This window comes from Phoca vitulina, unplaced genomic scaffold (assembly GCF_004348235.1).
Source record: "Phoca vitulina isolate PV1807 unplaced genomic scaffold, GSC_HSeal_1.0 scaffold31, whole genome shotgun sequence".
NCBI lineage: Eukaryota > Metazoa > Chordata > Mammalia > Carnivora > Phocidae > Phoca > Phoca vitulina.
Genome location: NW_022589734.1, coordinates 13560994 through 13586520, shown reverse-complemented (window position 1 = coordinate 13586520; position 25527 = coordinate 13560994). Strand labels below are relative to the sequence as shown.

The 25527-nt window shown below is 44.5% G+C and overlaps 1 protein-coding gene across 10 annotated transcripts in view; it reads right to left on the bottom strand.

The window, feature by feature from the left end:
* PHACTR1 (phosphatase and actin regulator 1) overlaps window positions 1-25527 on the bottom strand; it is a 557340-nt gene that overhangs the window by 91308 nt on the left and 440505 nt on the right. For all 10 annotated transcript variants that reach the window (XM_032424836.1, XM_032424834.1, XM_032424839.1 and 7 more), the window contains one exon: window positions 21871-21951. In XM_032424836.1, coding sequence (XP_032280727.1) covers window positions 21871-21951 — 81 coding nt within the window. The remainder of the gene's footprint in view (window positions 1-21870; window positions 21952-25527) is intronic.

The window sequence follows — 25527 nt, the reverse complement described above, 5'->3', positions numbered from 1 at the left end:
ACATCTTTAGTTAAATAAATAATAGTTGACTTTGAGTACAAAGTATTGCCTCACATCTATACATTGAACCATTATGGCAATACATTTCACATGGACCAAAAAAAAAGTAAAACTTTAAAACCAGAATACATAGTATAAGTAAGTGTGCACACACATATTTATTTATTCAGACTGCATAAGAGGGAAGCCAGATGGAGAGTTTTTGGCTTACTCACAAAACTTTCTGATTTTTAATTTGCAAAATAAAATGCTGTATGCCAAATGTAAAAAGAGCAGTGTCCTAGGGAGACAGGAGCAAACACAGCTAATAGAAGATGGACTATTCCAAGTATGGAGAGTATGTGTACAAATAAAAGTCAAGCGTCCCAGGTGCCTCTTGGGAAATGCAGAGCCTTGCTGGGAATGAAAGAAATGCAAATGAAGTGACCATGTGGGTGGTGCCCAGACATTAAAAAATGTATCTGAAATAACGTCAAGTACAAAAGCAGAATGGAGAACCATGTGTACCTGTGGATCGGGATCATATCAAAATGAAATATGCGTGCAGGCTGACAAAGTTCCTAAGTAAATTTGGCAAGATAGAAGTGGAGTTTAATGATCATTAAAACTTTTTTCCTGTAAAGATGCTACTACATTTGTAAAACAAACAAACAAAACAACGTAAAAATTGCATGCCGCTTTGTTACATTAAATGAAAAAATAATAGTTTTCTTTGGAGGGAAAACCCCTTCCTCACTCCTCTGGTTTCTTGAGGAGGCACTGATTTTCCCCTAAGTCCTCATTTTTTTTTTTTTTTGGCCTGGCTTCTTATCCTTCTCTGCAGTGCCCTCATTGCTAGGTCCCTGTTTCTCCACGGGGTAGAGCGGATCTATCCAAACGGTGAGTGCTGGGGTGTACTCTGCATTTCTCCTCCGCACCTTGGACCAGACTTTCTTCTTGGGGGGCTGACGTGAGGTCCAGCTTGGGGGGAGGGCACGAGTCATTGTCAATGGCTTCCTCCAGACTAGCCTTTACCAAGAGCACTAATATTGGACCCTTCAAATCCTTAGGCATCTGGAGCCTCAGGAGAAGAGAATGCTTCTTCTATCTCAGGTAAAAAGAAACGGAAGGTGACAGACAGGATGGTGTTATAAACCATGCTCTCCGTGTGTCCTCGAGCAGAAGAGTGCTGGTGAGCACCCCTAACTCATTCTTGGGAGGGCTGTGTGGGAAGAGAGGAGCAGCAGGTATGATGGAAAGAACGCAGACTCTCAGCATGGGGAGAGCCTTGTTCTTATTTTCGCCATCACTGACTTGCAACAAGTCACTGAACTTTTGAGACTTCAGTTTCTGTCCCTTGAAAACAAAAAAGGGCTGTGTTGGATAATGCCCAACTTCCTTCCAGATCAAAGTGCTATGTGTGGGACAGTGGGAAGAAATGAGAATAAGAACCCCCCCCCCCCAAACTTGCAAATAAGCCTAAATAACAGAGAAGCTAAAACAGCAAATCATGTTTCATTTAGACTTTCTTTTTCTTGTCTGACTTGCTCTCTTTGGGTCTATCACAAGAACTGGGAAATATATTAATGGAGTTCAGGTTTATTGTTTGCCAATAAAGTGTTATATTTTTATTAAAAAAAACTGTTAAGTTTTAGCATAGAGCTAGAAGCCTGTGTTCTACCTACAAAGCCTCTCTATTATATACAGTAGAAAGACAGGGAGAAAAAATGGGACAGTGAAAGGGATGGTCAAGAAATATTTTTAAGCATTTTGGCATGCCAAGTACAATGCTGGACATTCTCTATCTAATAGTAACAACCCCTTAAACAACATGTTGGGAATTTATTATGAGCCAGGTACTTGTTCATTTAATATATACATAAAACAGTTCTGTGGGGTTGGTACCAAAATTCCCCTCCCTGTAGAAAGGAAAGTGAACACCAGATGGTTTAAATAACTTATGTAAAGTCATATAATTGGTAGGTAATGAGCTAGTAAGTGGTGAGAGTATGTGATCTCATTTAAAATGACTTATTTTGAGATTTTACTTCCTCAAGGATGGGGAAAGAACAGTATAGCAATCCTTTATAAGGAAGACATGTGGATGACAGGGTTAAAACCCAAATTCTGCTACTGTTAGGTCCTTGCAACAGAGAAGAGTGAATGACGTCATGAAATCCTGGCTACATTTATGCTCCCATCCTAAAGAACGACTACCACCTAAGTGAATCATCATGTGTCAATCTTACACCAGAAACCTGAGCAGCATTAAACTGCATCTTTGTTGCTAATGCAAATGTGTAGAATCTACACAGGCACGCTGGTGAAAAATTCAAACACATTTTCAGTTACTGGTGATCCTCAATGGCTATCATTAAAGCAAACCCAAAAAGCGAATCCACCTATGTGAAAGCAGACCATTAGCTTTGTGAAGATCCGTAAGGAGAGCCTACTGCAAGCATTTGCTAACTCGTGTTTCCCTCTGAGACAAGAGCCACTATTCAGCCCATTCCATGTTCTCATTTTAGCTTCCCAGACATGCTCTTTGACCAAAAAAGGGCACCTCCACTGGGTGGATGATGAGTTAAAGTGGAAGGTGTTCTCCCAAGAAAGTGTTCCTCTCGTAGTGGTGGTTCTAATATTAGTAAGGCACGAAGTAAAGACTTCATTGACTTCTTTTTTCTGGAAACTAATAGACTTTTCCCACTAGAGCAGGAAAAAACCCACCCCTGAAGGCGGCAGAGTCACTGTTTTGAAACCCACAAAGGTGTCAATTGAGCCACAATATACAGAGCTTTGGTAAAGCTCCCATTAGTCCCGACAACTTTTTAAATCATTGTAATCAAAGCTCCTAGAGGCTCTCGTAGCCAAATGATTTGCAGAGCAACAGTTAACTAAGAAAGAATTTATCTAAGGATTTTACTGAAAGGTTAAAAGCTTTAAACCTAAGAAGTTGGAAATGGTTCTCTGGCATGTGTCAACTTTCGTGGGAGATATTTTCTTCAATTTGCCTGAGTTCAGGGAATGGATGTAATTAAACTAAAATGGTGCTACAGACAACATTTTGTAGAATTTTAAACATGCACAGAAAGCAATACATGCCTCTCAAACATTGCCTGTTTGCGAATGAATGCATCTGATTCCTGAGTATTTAGAAAGACTTGAACTGAACATCTTTGCAAAAGCGAAACAAAAAAAAACCCCAATACACACACACACTCTCTCTCTCTTTTCTGGTGGGCTTTCTTTTCCACTGCGGAAAAGTCATTGTGAGTGTGTTTGTCGGTCTCTGTGTTTACAAGTCTCTGTGTATCACCAGGATTGGAGGCAGACACTAGAGGATTCTGTAGGATCAGGGAACCTGTATGTTAGGAATCTACAAGTTAGAGAATCTTCCACTTGATTTGCAGCTACAAGTCTTTGGATTATTCTGACCAGCTGATACAGAGGAATGACTGTGCAAGAGCCATCTGTCTGTCTGACACAAGCATCTTTGTAACTCAGAGTCCTTTTGAACCTACTACCTTGAAAATCTGTACAAGATGTAGTTCAATATCAGAATTTAATTGATGCTGTGATACTCGGGACGATTTCTTACACAGAATGGAGTGGTACATGTTTTTGTGCTCAGAGAATCACCTCGCCTTTTTTAGCGTTGCTACTGTTCTGGATTTCATTTCCTATTTTGAAATTAATAAGAGGCCTCTGCCTAAGCCATTAAATATGTGAGGTGCAAGGACTTCCTGTCACAAAAATGACATTGACCTTGGGGAGCTTGTTTCGGTTGCACTTGCGTGCCGCTGTTTTCTGCTGGATTTATCAGCATTTCCCACCTCTACTGGACCTCATGGTAAATACACCATAGCTCACGTGGATTCTCAGCTGCTTGCAGGGACTGCAAACTCCTCATTGTGTCACATGGTGGTGTCTCCCTCCCAGAGCTGTCTTTCATCTGTACTGGGGACAGCTCTGCCTGTCCCCCATCTCCACACCAAAGGCCAATGGCTCTTACATCATCTATCCTGATGAAGTATGAAGGCTCTGACCATGATTTCCAAGCAACGACTCTGGCTCTAAGGTTTGTAGCTGGAAGAGGATTCACCATCTTGCTATTCCTAGGCATTTTGATATCAAAAATGCAACTGGGGTGGGGACTGAATATGAAACGAATGGGATGTCACAGCTTCTCCTCTATGCTATTATGCGATCATGTGACTCCCAACAGAATCACACTGCAGCGTTGTGCAAGGCGCCTTGCACAGTTATTAGGGTAGCCCAGCTGCAACTGGAATCCAAGATTAAAAAAAAAAAAGTGCTCAATGGCTAGAGTGGGGGAGGGAAGTGACAGGGGCTGGCCATTTCCAGACAGGGGTAAGCAACTCTGTTTCTCTAGCTGGGTTCCCCAATATAGGGCACTCACTAGCCACAGGCAGCTATTCCTAGTTAAAACTAAATAAAATTTAAAATGCAGACCCCCTCGGTCACACTGGCCACACCTGAGGTGCTCGACAACCACGTGAGGCTAGCTAGAGGCTGCCGGGGTGGCCAGCACGGATGATGCCAGAACATTTCTGTAATGGCCGAAAATTCTACTGGACGGCACTGCTCACGACAGACTTGAAAATCACAATGATGGCCCTGATGAATATGAAAAAGGGAACGCATTTCTGGAACTGGGAGGCTGAAAGGGTGTGGCTAACCTGGCCCACATCACAGTAAGAGGGCAGTTTAGCGGATAATATTTCCGGCTGAAAAATTAAGAGAGGGCTGGGGAGCGAAGATGTGCTCCGGGGTGCATGCGGATGGAAGCAGCAAAGGGTTACGGAGGTGGGCACACCTGCAGAGAAGTCCTGAGGCCTCACGCTGCAATCGCAGCTCTCCCGGGAGCCACTAGGGAGAGTCGAGGCTCACGGGAAGGGGAACCAGGAAGGGGAGGCAAGCAAGGGAAGGCAGGCATCTAAGAAGAGCAGAAGAGCAATACAGGTCTGGTGGAGAGCATTGCGAACATTTACTGAGTACTTACTCTGGGCAGGCAAGGGCTGAAAAGGCCAATCTGGACTCCGTCCTTGGATCCTCCAATGGCCCCATAAGGGGACAAGCAAGGGCAGGATGGAGTTGAAGAGTACGCCACCCTGTGGGTATTCCCTGAGACACTAGGAGGACCCCCTGGTTGGTAACAGACGGCCTTCAATCAAGCAGGCCAAGGACTGGGCACAGCGAGAGAGGAATGAGGGAAAGCATGGCTTCGCTGGCGGGAGCAGTCAGGGTCCTGTGGTTGCGTTCACTCTGAAAGCAGAGTCCTGAGAGATGAGAAGCCCTGTGTGTTGTATACACAGAAGACAACAGGGCTGGGACCAGAATCCTGGGCATGGAGCTCCTAGCGGAGTGCTACTGTTTTACAGATATTTACGTGGGGGTTGAAGTTGAATGCCCAGCTTTCCTGTCTAAATCTACGCAAGTCCTCAGCAAGTCAGGAAGGGCTTTCTAAGTATGATCAGCTTTCCTTTTACTAGCTACTAGTCTTCCAACGTTTGGCTGGCCTTGGCATTGCAAACGTCAGTGCAGACTAACGACTACGGACTGATCACGCATCAGTAGGCTGGGGCCATGTGGGTTGGCGGCCGATGCCCACCCTACCCACGGTAGCCTGCCCTGCCTGGACTGGCAGTTGGAAAGGGTGGTATGGTGATGGGTCTTCCAAGGATAACTCCTACTAGGCAGTAGCCCATGGGAGTTGACTGCCTATAATACTTTGGTTTATGGAAACATCTGTCAAAACTAGGGCAAAAGATACCAAGAAGAGATAGTCCTCTCTCTTTCCTCTGGATATGGTGTCTGCACGTGATGTTGGGATTCCTGCAGCCATCTTGTTAGCATGAAGGGTTGGAACCCGATGATGGCATCCCTTAGCCATGTTAGTGAACGGATGAATTAACCAACCCTGGAGCTGTCCTACCACGAGCCTTTATTATGTGAGAGTCATTCATTCACTCAGCCACTCATGCAGGCAATAAATATTAAATAAGCACTGAGAAATGCCAAGCATTGCTTGAGGCATTTGGATAGGACAAAACACAAAAGATCATTGGTCTAAATTTGCTTATTGCTTCCCCCTCGAGTTAAGTCTTTGTGACCTGAAACCAGAACTCTTTTAACTTATACCCTGCTGATCACAGATTGGCTTCACAGGTAACTTAAAAGCCTACAATTAAGCACCATACAAATAATCCAAAGGGCACTTCTTGGTCTATATCTTATGTGACGTGTCTACATTTGACACTTTAGAGTACTTTTTTTCCCCAAAGTACTGCCCCTCATCTTGGTTTCCATTCTGATGCACATTTACAGTTTACCTCCTATTTTTCTGTCCACTTCTCAGTCTTTGAGGGTTTTTTCTTATTATAAGACCATTTCTGCTTTACTCCCAGAACATTTAATGTTGGGGTTCCATGGGGTTTTCTATCAGGACCATTTATATTCTCATTCTATATCTTCTCTGAGAACTATCATCAACTTGTGTGACTTAATGACCATTTATACAATGACTCTTCCAAACCTGCATTTCCAACCCAGTTCTCTCTCTCGAGCTTCAGATCTGTATATTTAGTGGTCTGCATAGACATTTGGGTATCTCAAACTCAGTGTGGTCAAACCATGGCAATGTTTTATGCCCTCAGCTTGCCTGTTTTGGGTCCCCAGCTCAGTGAATGGTCCCAGTATCTGCCACCCAGTTGCCCAAGCCAGAATCCTGAGTATCAGCCATGTCTACACCCTCCCTTTCTCTTCCCCAAATCTCACAGTCACAAGGCCCTCTTGACTCCATCTCCTCAAATTCTCCAGTCTGTCCTCTCCCCAGTCCTCCCCCCTCCGATTCCTGCTACCCCCCATCATGTCACTGAATCCCAGCAATGGTCACTAGCTGGACACCCTGACTCATGTCTTAGCCTCCTTCCATGTTCTTCTCCGTAGGCAGAGCAATGAGGCTGCAAATCTGATCATGCAGAAAACCCTTCCAAAGCCCCTTACTGCTCTCAGGATAAAGAATAAACAACGAGTACAGTTTTCCTGCCTGTATGATCCGCCCCAACACCCCCTCACCTTACAGACCCACTGAACACACACTCTCTCCCTCCCCTTTCCCCAACTCGGTGCCTCCATGTGGGCTAGTCCTTCCCCTTGTGACATTCCCGCTACCTGTCCAGCTTCTCTGGGATAATTCTCAACACATGTCAGGTTTCCTCTGTGACACCACTCCTTCCAGGATGCCTTCCCTAAGTCCCCAGGCCTGGGTGGGTGATGCTTTCATGTGCCCCTGGATATCCCGTACTTTCCCTGTCATAACTGCGGAGTTCCTGAACCCTAGTCCCAGGACTGCGGGATCCATTAGCCAGGAAAACCTGGCTTGTCCCTTCTTAGTACTCCCGGTGCCCAGGATCACGCCCGCAACATAACAGGGATTCAACAAATACGAAAGTGATGTGTAAATTGACTGAGGATGCTTGCTCATGGCTATAACAATAATTTCAGTCATTGTTTGGCTTGGGACGGTGATTTTTGTTTTTTTGTTTAAAGAACCATATAGCTTAAGAGACTTTTGATCACAACTTCTGTTTATTCTCTTTATTGTTTAAGGCACTTTCCAACTACCCCACTAGGGCAATGCACTGTACTAGGCTCTGAGGTGCTTCACCAGGGATTACATGTTGCTGATGCTGACGATAAACACTCTTTTTATTTCCACACAGCTACTCTATACCACAGCTTTCAGAAGATGCCATTTCTAGGTAAGGCATCAGAAACAGCAAAAAATGTGACAAAGTAATCATGCCTGGTAAAAGCTGTGAAAGCATTTCCCACAAACTCCGACTTGAAAAGTCTATGCACCTGGGGTACCAGATAAACAACGGGACTTAAGAAGGCCTGAGCCTACTACGTTCATCTCCTCTGATACACTGGAGAATTTTTATTTTAATTTTTAAAATATGATGACCTTTTAATTTAAATATCAGGCTTCTTTCCCCATCTTCTCTTGAATTCCAGAGAAGGGAAAATGCAGCCTTGTGCATAAAAGAGTTGTCCATTTCAGGGAGCTTCTGTTTGTGCTCATAATTAAAAATAACACCTTCCAAAATGTTGCTCTCACTCAATTAAGGCAAAAAGCACACCTCAGTGCACTTTACTATTTGTCGGGAAATGTTATCTCTAACTCCCAGCACACGGTGGAAAGGAGGCTGCTCACCGGCATCCAGTCAGTTCTATTCTGACATGCCCCCAGCTCTCCTTCCCTCCCTGGTGGGCTCTCTCCTTCCCGGGGTCTCAGTGGACTACCCTGGAGACTCCTGGGAGAGCTGCCGGGCCCCAGCTACAATTCTTGCATGTTCTAGCTCCCCTTTAGGGTGTGGACGTGAGTCCCAGGCAGGGGCGATCATCCCACAGCTGAGAGATGGCCTCCATTCCCTCTCCTGCCCTCCTGATCCCTGATATCCACATGAATTAAACACGCCCATCCTTTATGGACCAGGTGACCCTGGGGGAGAACTGAGGTTTTCTAGTAAAATCCAGCACAATCGCCACTGTTAACCCTGATATTCTTCAAATCCAGCATTATGTTTATTTGTAGAGATTACCTGCAACAACACTAATAGCCATACTTACTAAGATCCTCTGACTACCAACTGGCAACATTTTACAAAGTTTTCCCGTGTTCCCATAAATTCCAAATGGAGGACATATCGGCTTAGCAGGGGTTTTAAGCATCTACACTCTCACAGGCGGCCGTGTACCCGTTGACAAGGCAATGACCTTGCTGGGCTTCCACCACTTAATCTCTACAGTGGACAAATAACACTAGCTTCGCCAGGTGACCTGTTGAGATTCTTGCTAAGTCTGAGAAATATTATCACTGTTTTGCTAATGGCCAAACCATGCACTGTTTTCAGGATATTTTTCTCCTTAACACTTAAAAGCCACTACTTGAAAAGTAGAGTATGTAGCATCCATCTACGTAAACATACACATAATAATGATATTGCCTATTTAAATAACTGGCAATGAAGTTTCATGGACCATAAAGCTGAATAAACAAGGGGTAGCCGAGAATTAGGAAGTTCACTAACACAAGTGAATAAACCAAGAGGTGTGAACGGGCAGAGACAGCCTCTGGTTTGCACACGTACTTCTTTCAATAAACGTTTACTGCACATCGACTATGTCCCAGGCCCTGCTGGAGGCTCTTGGGCTCTATCTGTGAACAACCCAGACCAAGATCCCATCCCAGGTGGTGGAGATTCCATTTCAGTGAGGAGAGATGGGTGAGAGAAAGGGTTACACAATAAATAAGGAATTTATAGAGCCTGTTTGAAGGTGGTAAGAGACAGAACCTAAAAAAGGAAAGAAAACAGAGCAGGGGGAGGGGATGAAGGACGTAGGGAAGGAGCAGCAATGTCAAATCTGGCTGTTGCAGGGTAGGCTTTATCCAGAAGGTGACCTCTGAGAAAAAAAAGAGAGTGAGTTATGTGGATGGACATCTGGAGGAAGAGGATTCCAGGAGAGGGAGTGGCCAAAGCGGGGCTGGAGTGTCACGAAGAGGAAGTTACGAGGGGCGCCTGGGTGGCTCAGTCAGTTAAGCTGCCTTTGGCTCAGGTCATGATCCCGGGGTCCGGATCGAGCCCCACATCGGGGTCCCTGCTCAGCGGGAAGCCTGCTTCTCCCCCTCCCTCTGCTCCTCCCCCTGCTTGTGCACACGCTCTCTCTCTCTCTCAAATAAATAAAATCTTTTTTTTTTTTTTTTTTAAAGCAGAAGTTATGACAAGGTACGGCCAGACAGTCGAAGCAAACTTAGGGGCTAGAGGGCAAATCACAGAGGGCTTTGTAGGCTGTTGCAGGAGCTGGGAGTATCTCCTAGTGAAATGGGGATCCACTGCAGACTCTGAGCCGGGGGGCGGGGGATGTGCTCTGATTTACAGAGAACTGAGAGAGAGAGAGGCAAATGCAGTATAGAGGCTTGAATTTAAAAGGAACAAAATGAGTCAAAGTGTTTTTGGAAGTAAGTGGTAGGACCCATGCCCCCCTTTCAGGCACGGATCATTTAATTTCTCTATGTACGTATCACCTCCTCCAGAAGTTCTCCATGATTGCATTTATCTAAAAACATGGCTCCACTTAATGATTTTATTTTTTGACCCTGCTGCTTTGTTTTTCTTCATAGGGCTTATCACTCCTTGACAACATACCACATGCTTATTTAATTATTTCCTATTTCCCTTAGTAGAATAGAAGCTCTGAGAAGGTGAGGATTTTGCTCTTTTGGTTATCACTGTAGCTCAACACGCAGGGGACCACCAGGCACAGAGGGGGCACTCGGTACCAATTTGTTGAATGAAGAAACGAATGTGAGTCTAAGAGAACCCTTACATTCTGATTCAAACGCACAGGCCACAAGGTTGGGAAATGAAGTTAAAAAATAAGCTATCACATTACAGATTATTTTCCACCACTAGTTGGTTTTAACATTTTTACAGTTTAGAATGATGAGGGCCCCTCTCAGTGTTTACCTTGTGTTCTTCCTAAACCTGCTGTATCCACATTGTGGAAATTTTGGAAAATGGGACTAAAAGAATTTATGATTTCATGTCCCTACTACATCATAACTAACAATGAAAAATTTTCTTTTTACGGAGTCTTCAAAGTGGCCTGCATTCTCACATGGTCTCAATATACCCAGAGAATAAACCGTTTTCTTGGATTTTACAACTTTTATCTAAAGTCCCTTCTGGATTCTTAAATTATGTGATTCTATATGGAAATCAATAAAAAAGAAAAAAAAAACCCACAAGCTACTGAGTGGCCTTGTGCTCCTTACTTCTAACACATTTTGTTAAATGAAGGATTCCTGACCTCGTTTCTATAGACATTTGAGACACTTTCCCTCTTCCACCCAAACTCTCATTTTGCCTGATTTGAATGTATGTCCCAGTTTGGGCTTTGTAACCTGCTAAGAAAAATATAAAGAATTTTGAGGAGAACTGTCAGAGTAGTAAAATTCACCCTGCCCAAATGTTGATAAAGCTCGCCTCCCTACTGTTTACCTTTATCCTTTCTATGAGCAAGTGGGGTATTAGTAAGCAAAATCGATCACGTAAAGAAGCTGGAGGAGGAAAGCCGCCTACCAAGGGTAAACCGCTTTCCAGCACATTGGCAGGCTGATGCGCCTGGAGTCGTGTGTGCTAATGCAGGAGGAAGCACAGAATGAGGAATTACCAGCCAGACAATAGGGCATGACTGCTCCAGATCTCTGAAATTTCTCTTGGAAACACGCAACTTGGAAAACGATGAAAAAGTCCCTTTGCCGCTTGCTGTTGACTCAGGCTGTGGCAACAGAGTTTTAGGTGTTTTACCCACCAGAATCCCAGCTATAGCAAGAGGACTGATGTCCTAGAAAGGGGTGGGGGGGACAGGAAAACCTAAGTGGAGGTGTAGGAGGGGAAACTGAATCAGGCCGGGGGTGGGGTGACTCGCGTCAGCCCCCCCACTTGGCTAAGAGGGGGTCGCAGATCCTCGTACCTCAGATAAAAGGGGGCAAGTGATGTTCCTTCTGAACCCTTGCGCCTGCTGACTGAGGGTGAGGCATGAAGAGGGTCTCGACACCTGTAAAGGGTGAGGATGACTACTAATAATGGGGTGTTGCCACCTCTTGAGAATTTATGGGGTGACAGCTACTATTCTATGTGACATGTTGTTAAGAACTGAGCTGTATCCGTCCCACCTCCCAAATTCCTCTGTTGAATCCCACACCCCCAGTGTGACTGTATTTGGAGGAAGGGCCTTGAAGGAGATAATTAAGGTTCAATGAGTCATAAGGGTGGGGCCCTGATCCAATAGGGCTGATGTCCTTCTAGGAAGAGAAAAGGACACCAGGAGTGTGTGTCCACGGAGGGAAGGGCATGGGTGCACACAGCGAGAAGGCAGCCATCTGCAAGCCAAGCAGAGAGACTGCACCAGAAATCAGTCGTGCGGACATCATGATCTCGGATTCCCAGCTTCCAGAACAGTGAGGAAGGACATTTCTGTTCTCTTACGGCAGCCCTGGCAAACTCACGTCCATGTGTTATCCCGTGTAAACCTCATTACAACATTATCCACACTTTCCAATAAAGAAAAGGAAGCACAGAGAAGGTAAGCAACTTGACTAAAGTTGCACAGCTACTTAGTAGTGGAACTGGAATTGAACCCAAGCAATCGGATGCCAGGGCCCATGTTCCTAACAGCTCATATAAGGTAACATGATTAATATCCACAGTGATACAAATGGATGCTTTTTTTTTTTTTTTAAAGATTTATTTTAGAGAGTGAGTGAGAGTACATGAGTGGGGCAGGAGTAGAGGGAGAAGGAGGGAGGAAGAGACTCTCAAGCAGACTCCCTGTTGAGCGTGGAGCCCAATGTAGAGCTCAGTCCCAGGACCCCGAGACCATAACCTGAGCCAAAACCAAGAGTCGGACGCTTAACTGACTGAGCCCCCCAGGTGCCCCTCAAATGCATGCTTTTTATCAGAAAAACCCATAGCAAATACAAAGTTCTGCATGTACTCTGTGCAATGGATTTCTGATTTTAGTCCCTCTCTTCTCTTCTTCCCATCATCCAAACAAGAAACATTTTTGCGAGCCCTATCGATCTCAAGCATTATGTGAGGCTGGGGGGACCAGGCAGGAAGCTCTGAGGGCCGTGTTCTCCTGGAGGGGACACACTAGTAAGGAAAGGAGGCTGACAACAGAACAGAAAAGTAGAGACAGTGACAGCGAAAAGACAAGTCAGGAAGGGGTGGTGACAAGTGGAGGCTAAACCGGTCGACCCCTCCATCCCCAGCCAGTTACTGAGCACACACAATAAAGCAGCTGGGAATTGCCCGCAGGTCCTTACCTCAATGCCCCTCATTTCTGTCTCTAGGAAATGAGGCTTTTGCTCTAATAACCTATGACTTCTCTGGTTAAGTCAGGAGTTACTTGGGCAATACTTACCTTAACCCAGTTATGACATGGGATGGGAATAAGAAATGCTACAGTCGAATGTATTCTCTAGAATGTTCCAGAAGGTGTACAGTAAGAGCTATAAAGGTTGCAAGAAGACAGGAGGGAGGGAAAGGGATCGTTTCATTGGATCTGAGCGGGCTTTAAATGCGATGTGAGTGTTTATTTAAGCAAGTGGATGCTTATTATGCAGTCTGATCTGCTGCAGAGTGCTAAGGAGGAAGCAGGAAGACTTAAGGTCCATGCAAGGGAGGTCTGGGGCTTGGACAGAAAAGACACTGGAGAAACGTGATGCTGTTGTGGATTCCTCTTCCCTGGAGAGCTTAATCAACCAAAGACCGGTATTTTGGTAAAGGCCTCACCCAGGAGGAGAAGGATAAAGTGGCTCACAAAAGGGATTTCCTGGCCCCAGGAGGCTCTGCTAGTTCTACAAGGCAGTCTGAAATAGCACCACTTCACCCCGTACCCCCAGCACCCCTACCACGTAGGGCAGGGCAGAGCCCCTTCCTACCTGGGGTGGCCATCTGTACCAAGAAAGAGTACTTGAGGAGTGCCACCAGGAATGCCCACGTGACGGGAGTGGATGAGGTGACACAAGCCCAAGGCGTAAGGACCAAGTCATTGACAACGGCGGAGTCAGAGGCGTGTGCTGAAGTAGAAACACGACCCGCCTTTTTATATCAGACTACAAGCCGGGCCTGGGGAAGACTCACAGAAACATGGTCAGCACAGAATGACAGCGTTGCCTGAACTGTCCTGATGACTCTTTACAGTAGAATATGTGTTTTAATCATCTGGCCCACCAAATAACACCAGCTTCAAACAAGAGTAAGATTTGAAACAGACAATTACTGGTGCTGACTGCATTAAGATGGAAGGTGAGAGTTTGTCATTTCATAGAGAACCTTAACACAGAGAGTGGAAGGGAAAGAGGGAAGGGAGGAGAGGAGGGGAGAGGGGGGCGGATGGGGAAGAGAGGGGAGGAGAGGGGAGGAAGGGGGCGATGGGGGGAGGAGGGGGAGGAAAGAAGAAGAGGAGGAGGGGAGGAAGAGGTGAGGGGGAGGAGGGGGAAGGAGAGGAGAGGGGAGGAAGGGGGAGGAGGGGGAGGGGGAACAGGGAGGGGGAGGAGGGGGCAGGGGCAGCTGAGGAGAGAGAAGGAGTGAGGGGAAGGAGAGAAAGCCTAATTTAAAACATCAAAGCTCTTGAGTAAGAGACCTGGATTTCGTCTCCTCTCAGGAATTCAGCTGGATAGGGATCAAACCATTCTGAACACCTACAAACTCAACAGGAGATCGAAGAAAAGAAGAGCAACAACTCTCTGAACAGAAAAGCGACCACTTTCTGGAGGGTAGCACGTGCGGAGAAGTGAATCCGAGCGATATTCGGGAGGACAGACGGTGTGGGAGGGGGCCTCCCTCGGCTGCTTCTGGCAAGTGATAGAGCAGCGGAGCACAAAATCGGAACTTTTAGAAGTCTGCTCCGCTGAGGGACGTCGCTCCCGTGGCTAAGCGGGGGGTGGAACCCTCGCGGGACAGTGTGGTCTCAGGACCCTCGGGGTCACAGAAAGACCGGGGGTGCCTAGTGCGGCAGAGCTCCCAGGTATCGGAGCGGGGAAGCCGGCTGCAGAGACGGAGCCGAGGCGCGGGCTCTCAGCTCGGGGTTGTCATAGACCGTGATCCGCGGCACAGTCGGGCCACTGCTCCTCCAGCAGGGACCCAACAAGCGGCAGATCCGGGGAGACTCCCCTTCCTCACCCGGGAGGAGCGGCGCTGGAGTGCACCGTGGGGATCTGCTGGGTTTGGAGACTCCACATGGGGTCGTGTGCCAGAGATAGAAACGCGTGGTCACAGGCTGGGTGAGCACGGAGTGCGGCCAGAGACCGGGGAGATGGGAGTGACTGACGGCTTTTCTCTGGGGGCTCACTGAGGAGTGGGGCCCCGAGTTCTCAGCTCCTCCGGGGTGGAGATTGGGGGGGGCGCCATTTTCACTCTAGGCCTCCATAAGGAAAGCTTGGAACAAAAGCTCCTGAGAGCAAATGCGAGATTACTTAGCCCAGACTGGGCAAGCGTGGGGCAATTCTGCCTCCGGCAAAGACTTTTGGAACCACGGCAACAGGCCCCTCCCCGAGAAGATCAGCGAGAACAGCCAGCCAAGACCAGGTTTACTGATCAATGAGAACGGCAGAACTCCAGCGCTAGGGGAATACAGCACATGGCTTTTTTACCATGATTCTTTAGTCTTTCAGAGTTAATTTTTTTTGAACTGTTTTTTTCTTCTTTTGAATTTTTCTTTTTCCCTTTTTCAACCAACATCTTATCAATCCCTTTTTAAAAAAACATTTTTATTTTTCATCTTTAGAGTCATATTCTAACCCTTCATAGTAGTTACCCTTATTTTTGGCATATATATATAAGTTGTTCTCTCTTTAAAATTTTGAGATAGTTTCTTCTAACAGATCAAAACATACCCTACATCTCTAGTGTATGGTTTTGTTCTACTCTCCTGCCTGATCACATTCTCTCCCTTTTTTTTTTTTTAATCCTCTTTTCTTTTTTCAAACAACTTATCAATTCCTTTTAAAAAATCTTTTATAATTTTCATCTTTACAGTCATATTCCATCCCTTCATCATATCAACCCTTATTTTTGTACATATATAAGTTTTTCTTTCTTTAAAATTTTGGGAGACACTTTCTTCTAACAGACCAAAATACACCCAAAATCTAGTGTGTGGCACTGATCTATGCACCAGCCTGATCATATTTGATCATATTCTGTTTTTTTTTGTTTTGTTCTGTTTTTGTTTTTATCTTTTTCTTTTTTTCTTTCTTTCCCTTTCTTTTCCCCCGGCTTCAGGTCTTTTCTGATTTGTTTAGAGTATATTTTCTGGGGACGTTGTTACCCTGTTAATATTTTGTTCTCTCATTAATCTATTCTCCTCTGGACAAAATGACAAGACCTAAAAAATCACCTCAACAAAAACAACAAGAGGTAGTACCGACTGCCAGGGACCTACTCAATACGGACATTAGTATGATGTCGGATCTAGAGTTCAGAATCATCACTTTAAAGATATTAGCTGGGCTTGAAAAAAGCATGGAAGTTATTAGAGAAACGCTTTCTGGAGAAATAAAAGAACTAAAATCTAACCAAGTCGAAATCAAAAAGGCTATTAATGAGGTGCAATCAAAAATGGGGGCACTAACTGCTAGGATAAATGAGGCAGAAGAAAGAATCAGTGAGATAGAAGACCAAATGATGGAAAATAAAGAAGCTGAGAAAAAGAGAGATAAACAACTACTGGATCACGAGGGCAGAATTTGAGAGATAAGCAATACCATAAGATGAAACAACATTAGAATAATTGGGATCCCAGAAGAAGAAGAAAGAGAGAGAGGGGCAGAAGGTATACTGGAGCAAATTATAGCAGAGAACTTCCCTAATTTGGGGAAGGAAACAGGCATCAAAATCCAGGAAGCACAGAGAACCCCTCTCAAAATCAATAAAAATAGGTCAACACCCCGACATCTAATAGTAAAACTTATGAGTCTCAGAGACAAAGAGAAAATCCTGAAAGCAGCTCGGGAGAAGAGATCTGTAACCTACAATGGTAGAAACATTAGATTGGCAACAGACCTATCCACAGAGACCTGGCAGGCCAGAAAGGACTGCATGATATATTCAGAGCACTAAATGAGAAAAATATGCAGCCAAGAATACTATATCCAGCTAGGCTGTCATTGAAAATAGAAGGAGAGATAAAAAGCTTCCAGGACAAACAAAAACTAAAGGAATTTGCAAACATGAAACCAGCCCTACAAGAAATATTGAAAGGGGTCCTCTAGGCAAAGAGAGAGCCTAAAAGCAACATAGACCAGAAAGGACCACAGACAATATACAGTAACAGTCACCTTACAGGCAATACAATGGCACTAAATTCATATCTTTCAATAGTTACCCTGAATGTAAATGGGCTAAATGCCCCAATCAAAAGACACAGGCTATCAGATTGGATTAAAAAACAAAAAACAAGACCCGTCGATATGCTGTCTGCAAGAGACTCATTTTAGACCCAAGACACCCCCAGATTGAAAGTGAGGGGGTGGAAAACCATTTACCATGCTAATGGACACCAAAAGAAAGCTGGGGTGGCAATCCTTATATCAGACAAATTAGATTTTAAACCAAAGACTGTAATAAGAGATGAGGAAGGACACTATATCCTACTTAAAGGGTCTATCCAACAAGAAGAACTAACAATTGTAAATATCTATGCCCCTAACATGGGAGCAGCCACTTATATAAGGCAATTAATAACAAAAGCAAAGAAACACATTGACAACAATATAATAATAGTGGGGAACTTTAACATGCCCCTCACTGAAATGGACAGATCGTCTAAGCAAAAGATCAACAAGGAAATAAAGACTTTAAATGACACACTGGACCAAATGGACTTCACAGACATATTCAGAACATTCCATCCCAAAGCAACGGAATATACATTCTTTTCTAGTGCCCATGGAACATTCTCCAGAATCGATCACATCCTAGGTCATAAATCAGGTCTCAACTGGTACCAAAAGATGGCGATCATTCCTTGCCTATTTTCAGACCACAATGCTTTGAAACTAGAACTCAATCACAAGAGGAAAGTTGGAAAGAACTCAAATACATGGAGGCTAAAGGCATCCTACTAAAGAATGAATGGGTCAACCAGGAAATTAAAGAAGAATTAAAAAAATTCATGGAAACCAATGAAAATGAAAACACAACTGTTCAAAATCTTTGGGATGCAGCAAAGGCAATCCTAAGAGGAAAGTATATAGCAATACAAGCCTTTCTCAAGAAACAAGAAAGGTCTCAAGTACACAACCTAACCCTACACCTAAAGGAGCTGGAGAAAGAACAGCAAATAAAGCCTAAACCCAGCAGGAGAAGAGAAATAATAAAGATCAGAGCAGAAATCAATGAAATAGAAACCAAAAGAACAGTAGAACAGATCAACGAAACTAGGAGCTGGTTCTTTGAAAGAATTAACAAGATTGATAAACCCCTGGCCAGACTTATCAAAAAGAAAAGAGAAATGACCCAAATCAACAAAATCATGAATGAAAGAGGAGAGATCACAACCAACACCAAAGAAATACAAACAATTATAAGAACATATTATGAGCAACTCTATGCCAGCAAATTAGATAACCTGGAAGAAATGGATGCATTCCTAGAGATGTATGAACTACCAAAACTGAATCAGGAAGAAATTGAAAACCTGAACAGACCTATAACCACTAAGGAAATTGAAGTAGTCATCAAAAATCTCCCAAAACACAAAAGCCCAGGGCCAGATGGCTTCCCAGGGGAATTCTACCAAACATTTCAAGAAGAATTAATACCTATTCTTCTGAAACTGTTCCAAAAAATAGAAATGGAAGGAAAACTTCCAAATTCGTTTTATGAGGCCACCATTACCTTGATCCCCAAACCAGACAAAGACCCATCAAAAAGGAGAATTACAGACCAATATCCTTGATGAACATGGATGCAAAAATTCTCACCAAAATAATAGCCAATAGGGTCCAACAGTACATTAAAAGGATGATTCACCACAACTAAGTGGGATTTATCCCTGGGCTGCAAGGTTGGTTCAACATCCTCAAATCAATCAACGTGATACAATACATTAACAAAAGAAAGAACAAGAATCATATGATCCTCTCAATAGATGCAGAAAAAGCATTTGACAAAGTACAGCATCCTTTCTTGACCAAAACTCTTCAGAGCATAGGGATAGAGGGTACATACCTCAATATCATAAGAGCCATCTATGAAAAACCTACAGCAAATATCATTTTCAATGGGAAAAAACTGAGAGCTTTCCCCCTAAGGTCAGGAACGCGGCAGGGATGTCCACTATCACCACTGCTCTTCAACATAGTATTAGAAGTCCTAGCCACAGCAATCAGACAACAAAAAGAAATAAAAGGCATCCAAATCGGCAAAGAAGTTGTCAAACTCTCACTCTTTGCAGATGACAGGATACTTTATGTGGAAAACCCAAAAGACTTCACCCCAAAACTGCTAGAACTCATACAGGAATTCAGTAAAGTGGCAGGATATAAAATCAATGCACAGAAATCAGTGGCATTCCTATACACCAACAACAAGACAGAAGAAAGAGAAATTAAGGAGTCGATCCCATTTACAATTGCACCCAAAACCATAAGATACCTAGGAATAAATCTAACCAAAGAGGCAAAGGATCTGTACTCAGAAAACTATAAAATACTCATGAAAGACATTGAGGAAGACACAAAGAAATGGAAAAACGTTCCATGCTCATGGATTGGAAGAACAAATACTGTGAAGATGTCAATGCTACCTAGAGCAATCTACACATTCAATGCAATCCCCATCAAAATACCATCCACTTTTTTCAAAGAAATGGAACAAATAATCCTAAAATTTGTATGGAACCAGAAAAGACCCCGAATAGCCAGAGGAACGTTGAACAAGAAAAGCAAAGCTGGCGGCATCACAATTCCGGACTTCCAGCTCTATTACAAAGCTGTCATCATCAAGACAGTATGGTGCTGGCACAAAAACAGACACATAGATCAATGGAACAGAATAGAGAGCCCAGAAATGGATCCTCAACTCTATGGTCAACTAATCTTCGACAAAGCAGGAAAGAATGTCCAATGGAAAAAAGACAGTCTCTTCAACAAATGGTGTTGGGAAAATTGGACAGCCACATGCAGAAGAATGAAACTGGACCATTTCCTTACACCACACAGAAAAATAGACTCAAAATGGTTGAAAGACCTCAATGTGAGACAGGAGTCCATCAAAATCCTAAAGGAGAACACAGGCAGCAACCTCTTTGCCCTCAGCCGCAGCAACTTCTTCCTTAGAAACATCGCCAAAGGCCAGGGAAGCAAGGGCAAAAATGAACTATTGGGACTTCATCAAGATAAAAAGCTTTTGTACAGCAAAAGAAACAGTCAACAAAACCAAAAGACAACCGACAGAATGGGAGAAGAGATTTGCAAATGACATATCAGATAAAGGGCTAGTATCCAAAATCTATAAAGAACTTATCAAACTCAACACCAAAAGAACAAAGAATCCAATCAAGAAATGGGCAGAAGACATGAACAGACATTTTTCCAAAGAAGACATCCAAATGGCCAACAGACACACGAGAAAGTGCTCAACATCGCTCGGCATCAGGGAAATCCAAATCAAAACCTCAATGAGATACCACCTCACACCAGTCAGAACGGCTAAAATTAACAAGTCAGGAAATGACAGATGTTGGCGGGGATGCGGAGAAAGGGGAACCCTCCTACACTGTTGGTGGGAATGCAAGCTGGTGCAACCACTCTGGAAAACAGTATGGAGGTTCCTCAAAAAGTTGAAAATAGAGCTATCATACGATCCAGCAATTGCACTACTGGGTATTTACCCCAAAGATACAAATGTAGGGATCCGAAGGGGTACGTGCACCCCGATGTTTATAGCAGCAATGTCCACAATAGCCAAACTGTGGAAAGAGCCAAGATGCCCATCGACAGATGAATGGATAAAGATGATGTGGTATATATATACAATGGAATATTGTGCAGCCATCAAAAGGAATGAGATCTTGCCATTTGCAACGACGTGGATGGAACTGGAGGGTGTTATGCTGAGCGAAATAAGTCAATCAGAGAAAGACATGTATCATATGACCTCACTGATACGAGGAATTCTTAATCTCAGGAAACAAACTGAGGGTTGCTGGAGTGGGGGGTGGGGTGGGAGGGATTGGGGGGCTGGGTGACAGACACTGGGGAGGGTATGTGCTATGGTGAGCGCTGTGAATTGTTCAAGACTGTTGAGTCACAGATCTGCACCTCTGAAACAAATAATGCAATATATGTTAAGAAAAAAATAAAAAAGAAGATAGCAGGAGGGGAGAATGAAGGGGGGGAAATCGGAGGGGGAGATGAACCATGAGAGATGATGGGCTCTGAAAAACCAACTGAGGGTTCTAGATGGGAGGGGGGTGGGAGGATGGGTGAGCTTGGTGATGGGTATTAAAGAGGGCAGTTCTGCATGGAGCACTGGGTGTTATATGCAAACAATGAACCATGGAACACTACATCAAAAACTAATGATGTAATGTATGGTGATTAACATAACAATAAAAAATAAAACAAAATCAGAGCTCTTAAAAAATAAAAACAAAGAATACTTAATATACCATTTAAACCACTGCATACATGTGTATTTAAAGAGTCACTCAATAAGCAAAAGACACAGTACTCATTGGCAAACCCTCGTGGACACTTTCACGAAGCATCTGCAGCATCCCTGTCAATGTCATCATTTGAAATATCTTATGTATACAGTTATTTTTTATAATTTTCTCCACTTTGACTTCTTCTATTGCAGGGAGACAGAAGGCCAGTAAAAAATCTGTTAAGGAAGTTCTAGATGCCTGTAGATTTTTAACCTTTGTCTTGGGAACCCCCAGTGCCCGAAGGAGCCTCGGCAATTAACTTCACCCCAGCTGTGTGCATTCGAACACGAACAGGCTCCCGACCAGGACCCGCATCATTCCTGCCCCCACGTCATTCCGCACGGCACCCGGTGGTGTGATTCCAATGCTGAGGATAAAGAAGCTTGATTTCTCTCCTCCAATATGACACCAAGAGCTCTGGCATGGTCTGAAAAATTCTCTTTTCTCTCCAAAACTGTCTGGAGTTTTAAAGGTTCAAATCCTGATAAAGCGATGCAGAACACGGAATCCAACTCGAGAAATATGCACACGCATTCCACGCACGGCTTTCCGGGCCTCGCGGAGGGGACCAGTCCCCCTTACCTTTATCATAGATTTCCTTCAAGACCCCTCGTTTTATCAGCTCCTCTCTGCTTTGCCTCATTGATATTTTCCTTTCCAGGGCTACGAGCAAAACACAGAGAAGCAGGTGTGAGTCGGTATAACAAAGAAGTTTTTCAAAGGAATCATATGTTAACATGTATTAAAAAGTAACATACGGGAAAGCTTCTGTAAGTTACATTTTATTAATGCAAATTAATGAAATCCGATACCCATTTTAATCAGATTATATCACTGAATCTTCAAAATGATCTTCAAACTACCTATGAGGTAGGTGCTTTTATTTCATTTTATTTTTTTTTTATTTTTATTTTTATTTTTTTTTAGATTTTATTTATTTATTTGAGAGAGAGAGAATGAGAGACAGAGAGCATGAGAGGGAGGAGGGTCAGAGGGAGAAGCAGACTCCCTGCTGAGCAGGGAGACCGATGCGGGACTCGATCCCGGGACTCCAGGATCATGACCTGAGCCGAAGGCAGTCGCTTAACTAACTGAGCCACCCAGGCGCCCTATTTCATTTTATTTCATCCCGCTTTATTGTGGAGTAATCCGTAGCACAGAGAAATTCAACAGCTTGTCAGAGTAACAGAACTGCTGATAAGAGGAGCCAGGATTCAAAGGTGGAAATGCGGTCTCCAATCTCAGCACAATGTCTGTGTCACAGTGCATCATCCTGATTGTGGCATTTCCTCTTAAGTGGGATTTCTTTATTTATGTCGTTCGTATGGATCATGTCTCACGGAGGATTTTTTTGCTTCCCAACTATTAAAAAAATGGTATGAAAATATCTCTTACAGAGCTCTCTGGATTGAGAGATTGGGGGGGTGGGGGCAGGTAGTGGGGGACCCCTGTGGGACAGGTGTCCATTGCATTCCTCTCTTAGGCTCCAAATACAAGCAGACAAGCGAGGTGTGAGCTGCCCAGTTATGAAACACACCTCCACCGGGATCCAGGTGCCCCCCTAAGCCAAACGCTCAGGCAGGTGGCCCTGGAGGAGGGAAGAGGGGAGGTTTCTTTCGGATCAGTGGGCATGACAGAGGGCAAATTGAGCGAAAACAGAACCCAGGAGTGGAAAAGTGAGGGGCAGCACTGAGGGCAGGCCTGTGGATGGAGGTAACGTGGGGGAAGTCAGCAGAGCCCACGGAAGTGAGTGAGCCACCCCAGCGGCGGATATTTGTTTCTACATGAACACTGAGTGGAGGAGGGGAGAGGTTATTTTGGTTGCTTTTGTCAGCTTGAGAATCTCCACATCCTTTGGATACAGTTATTCCGCAGGGAGGGGGGAAGCCAGTTATAAAATAAAGAAACTTTTATGCAGACAAATTCAGACACAGATTAATTACGCACACACAGAGCTCAGGAGACTTTAGTCCAAAGAATACAAGTAGGCACTAGAAAGCAAGCAAGGAAACAGGGACTAGGATTCTTTTACCTACTAGCCGAGTGACCTCGGTCAAGTCACTTTGCCAGTCTGAGAAAACACTCATGCCTCAGCCCCAGCTTCTCTGATTTAATAGGTCCAGGGTGGGACCTGGACATCCGCGTTGTCATGAAAAGCCTCTGGATTATTCTCAGTCACATCAAGGTTGAAAATCACCTTCTATATGTTTTTGGGACTTACTATTTTTAAAATATTCTAACTCTCCCTTAACTTATAACGAATTAAGTGGCGTAAGGTAGCAAAATAAATATGAGGTTAGACTTCACTCCCATAAAACTTCCTGAGAACATATTCATAGTAAAATGGACACATATATATACCCACAGAAGTGAGGTCAGGAGGGTTGTATGGAGGTCAAGTCATAAAGGTGGGTGTAGAAATCACTGGAATGGTGCTTGTTTGGGGGGTTGTTGGAGTTTTATGACTCATACCAAATAACATGACCTGGGCGTAGGAGGGCAGAAGGATGTCCTCTGTGCAGAAGAGGACCACCCAGAGAAGGGAGAGAGAACTGCATGCAGAGAGAACTGCATTCTTAGGTTAGAAAGTTCTGTCTGCTTCTGTTAGGAGTGAGTTGGGCAGTTCGGTAGTCAGGGCCAGGGTCCCCAACAAGAAAATATGGAGTCAGGATAGCTAAAATAAAACAGCACTAACATCCTGATGTGCAGCTCAGACAGGACCACACTAGTATTCTGCTTTGTGGCTTTTGCAGAAATGACTTCTGCAAAACATCCTAAAAGAAGACAATTAACCACAAAGCATTTGTCAATATTATGGGCAAGGGGCAGCTAAGACCCAAGCACCTGGATGTCAGCAAAAAAAGACGATCAGCTCAGAGACATTAACCTAATAGGTAGACAGATACGTGACCAAAGCCCTGATTGGCACAACTCGGCACAACCTGATTGCCTAAGAAAGTTCAGCAAAAGAGCTCATAAAATCCCCTAAACTTATAAACTCAGAGGGCAACCCACTCGAGCCCCCCTCCCTCTTCGGGAGCTTTATACTCTTGCTCAATAAACTTTGCTTTGCTGCCCACCACTCTTTGTCTGGTCTACCTCTTCATTCTTCGAAGTGGCATGACCAAAAACCTCGGCACTAAGGGGACAAAAATCCTGTAACACTTTTAAGCAAAGATTTGCTTAGTGGCACAGTGGGAAAAGACTGGACAGGCAAGGTAAAGCAGGGGTTTTAAAGCAAAGACTCTGTCAACAGATCTTGTGGGTGGCATCAAGCCACCCAGAAAACACGCATAAAGAGGTGCTTCGCCAATCCTGTATTGAACCACAAACTGAGTAGATTTCCCTTAATCAAAATGAGGTTTCTCAGGGGCTTTTCAAAGCCACAGACAGAAGTGGAAGGACCTGGTGCCCAGCACTGAAGGAAGAATCTGCAGAAAGGTGGGCAAAGCCATGGGCTTGGTTGTCTGAGATGGCAAGTTTCAGTAGAACATGGGTGCTCCCAAGCCAACCACTGAGCCATGCGGACCTCCGCGGGCTCCCTGCGCTCATCCAACAGTGACAGATTCCCTGCCCATGGCAAAAGGCACTCCTCTAGGGGCTGGTGATCGAAGGGACAGTCCCTACCCTTGCAGAGTTGACAGACTAATGTGTGGTTCAGATGGTCATCAAATAGTATTAGCTAATGTGTGATTACAAATCGAGGTAAGTCCTGTTAAAACAAAGGAACACATTCTACCAGACATATGATCAATAACTTCCCCTACTGCGTCATGAGGAAAGGCTTTTCTGAGGAAAAGACCCACAAGCGGAGTCTGGAAGACCTATTATCCTGGCAAGGACAGTCAGGGAGGGGCTGAGGGAGACACTCCAGATACAGCAAGCTGGGCAATGGCTCCTGATGGAGGAATCATGGTGCCGTTGGTGAAGAGAGAGCACCCGATGTTACTGCAGCCACCAGCACCAGATGGAGAAGGACTCGAGATGTGGCCAGAGGGCTGGGGGGGCTGGGCCATGCAGGACCTCATGGACTATGTTATTCTAAGGGCAATGGGAATAAACCATCAGAGATCAAAGCCCGCTTCACCATGGAGAATGGATTGGAGGAAGGCCGGTTCCAGGGGATTCCCTAGTCTAGGCAAGAAATGATGGTCGCTTGGACCCAGATGCTGGTGATGGAGACGCGGGCAAAGGATGCATTCAAGTCATGGGAAGGTGGCAAGGTTGCCATGGTGTCAA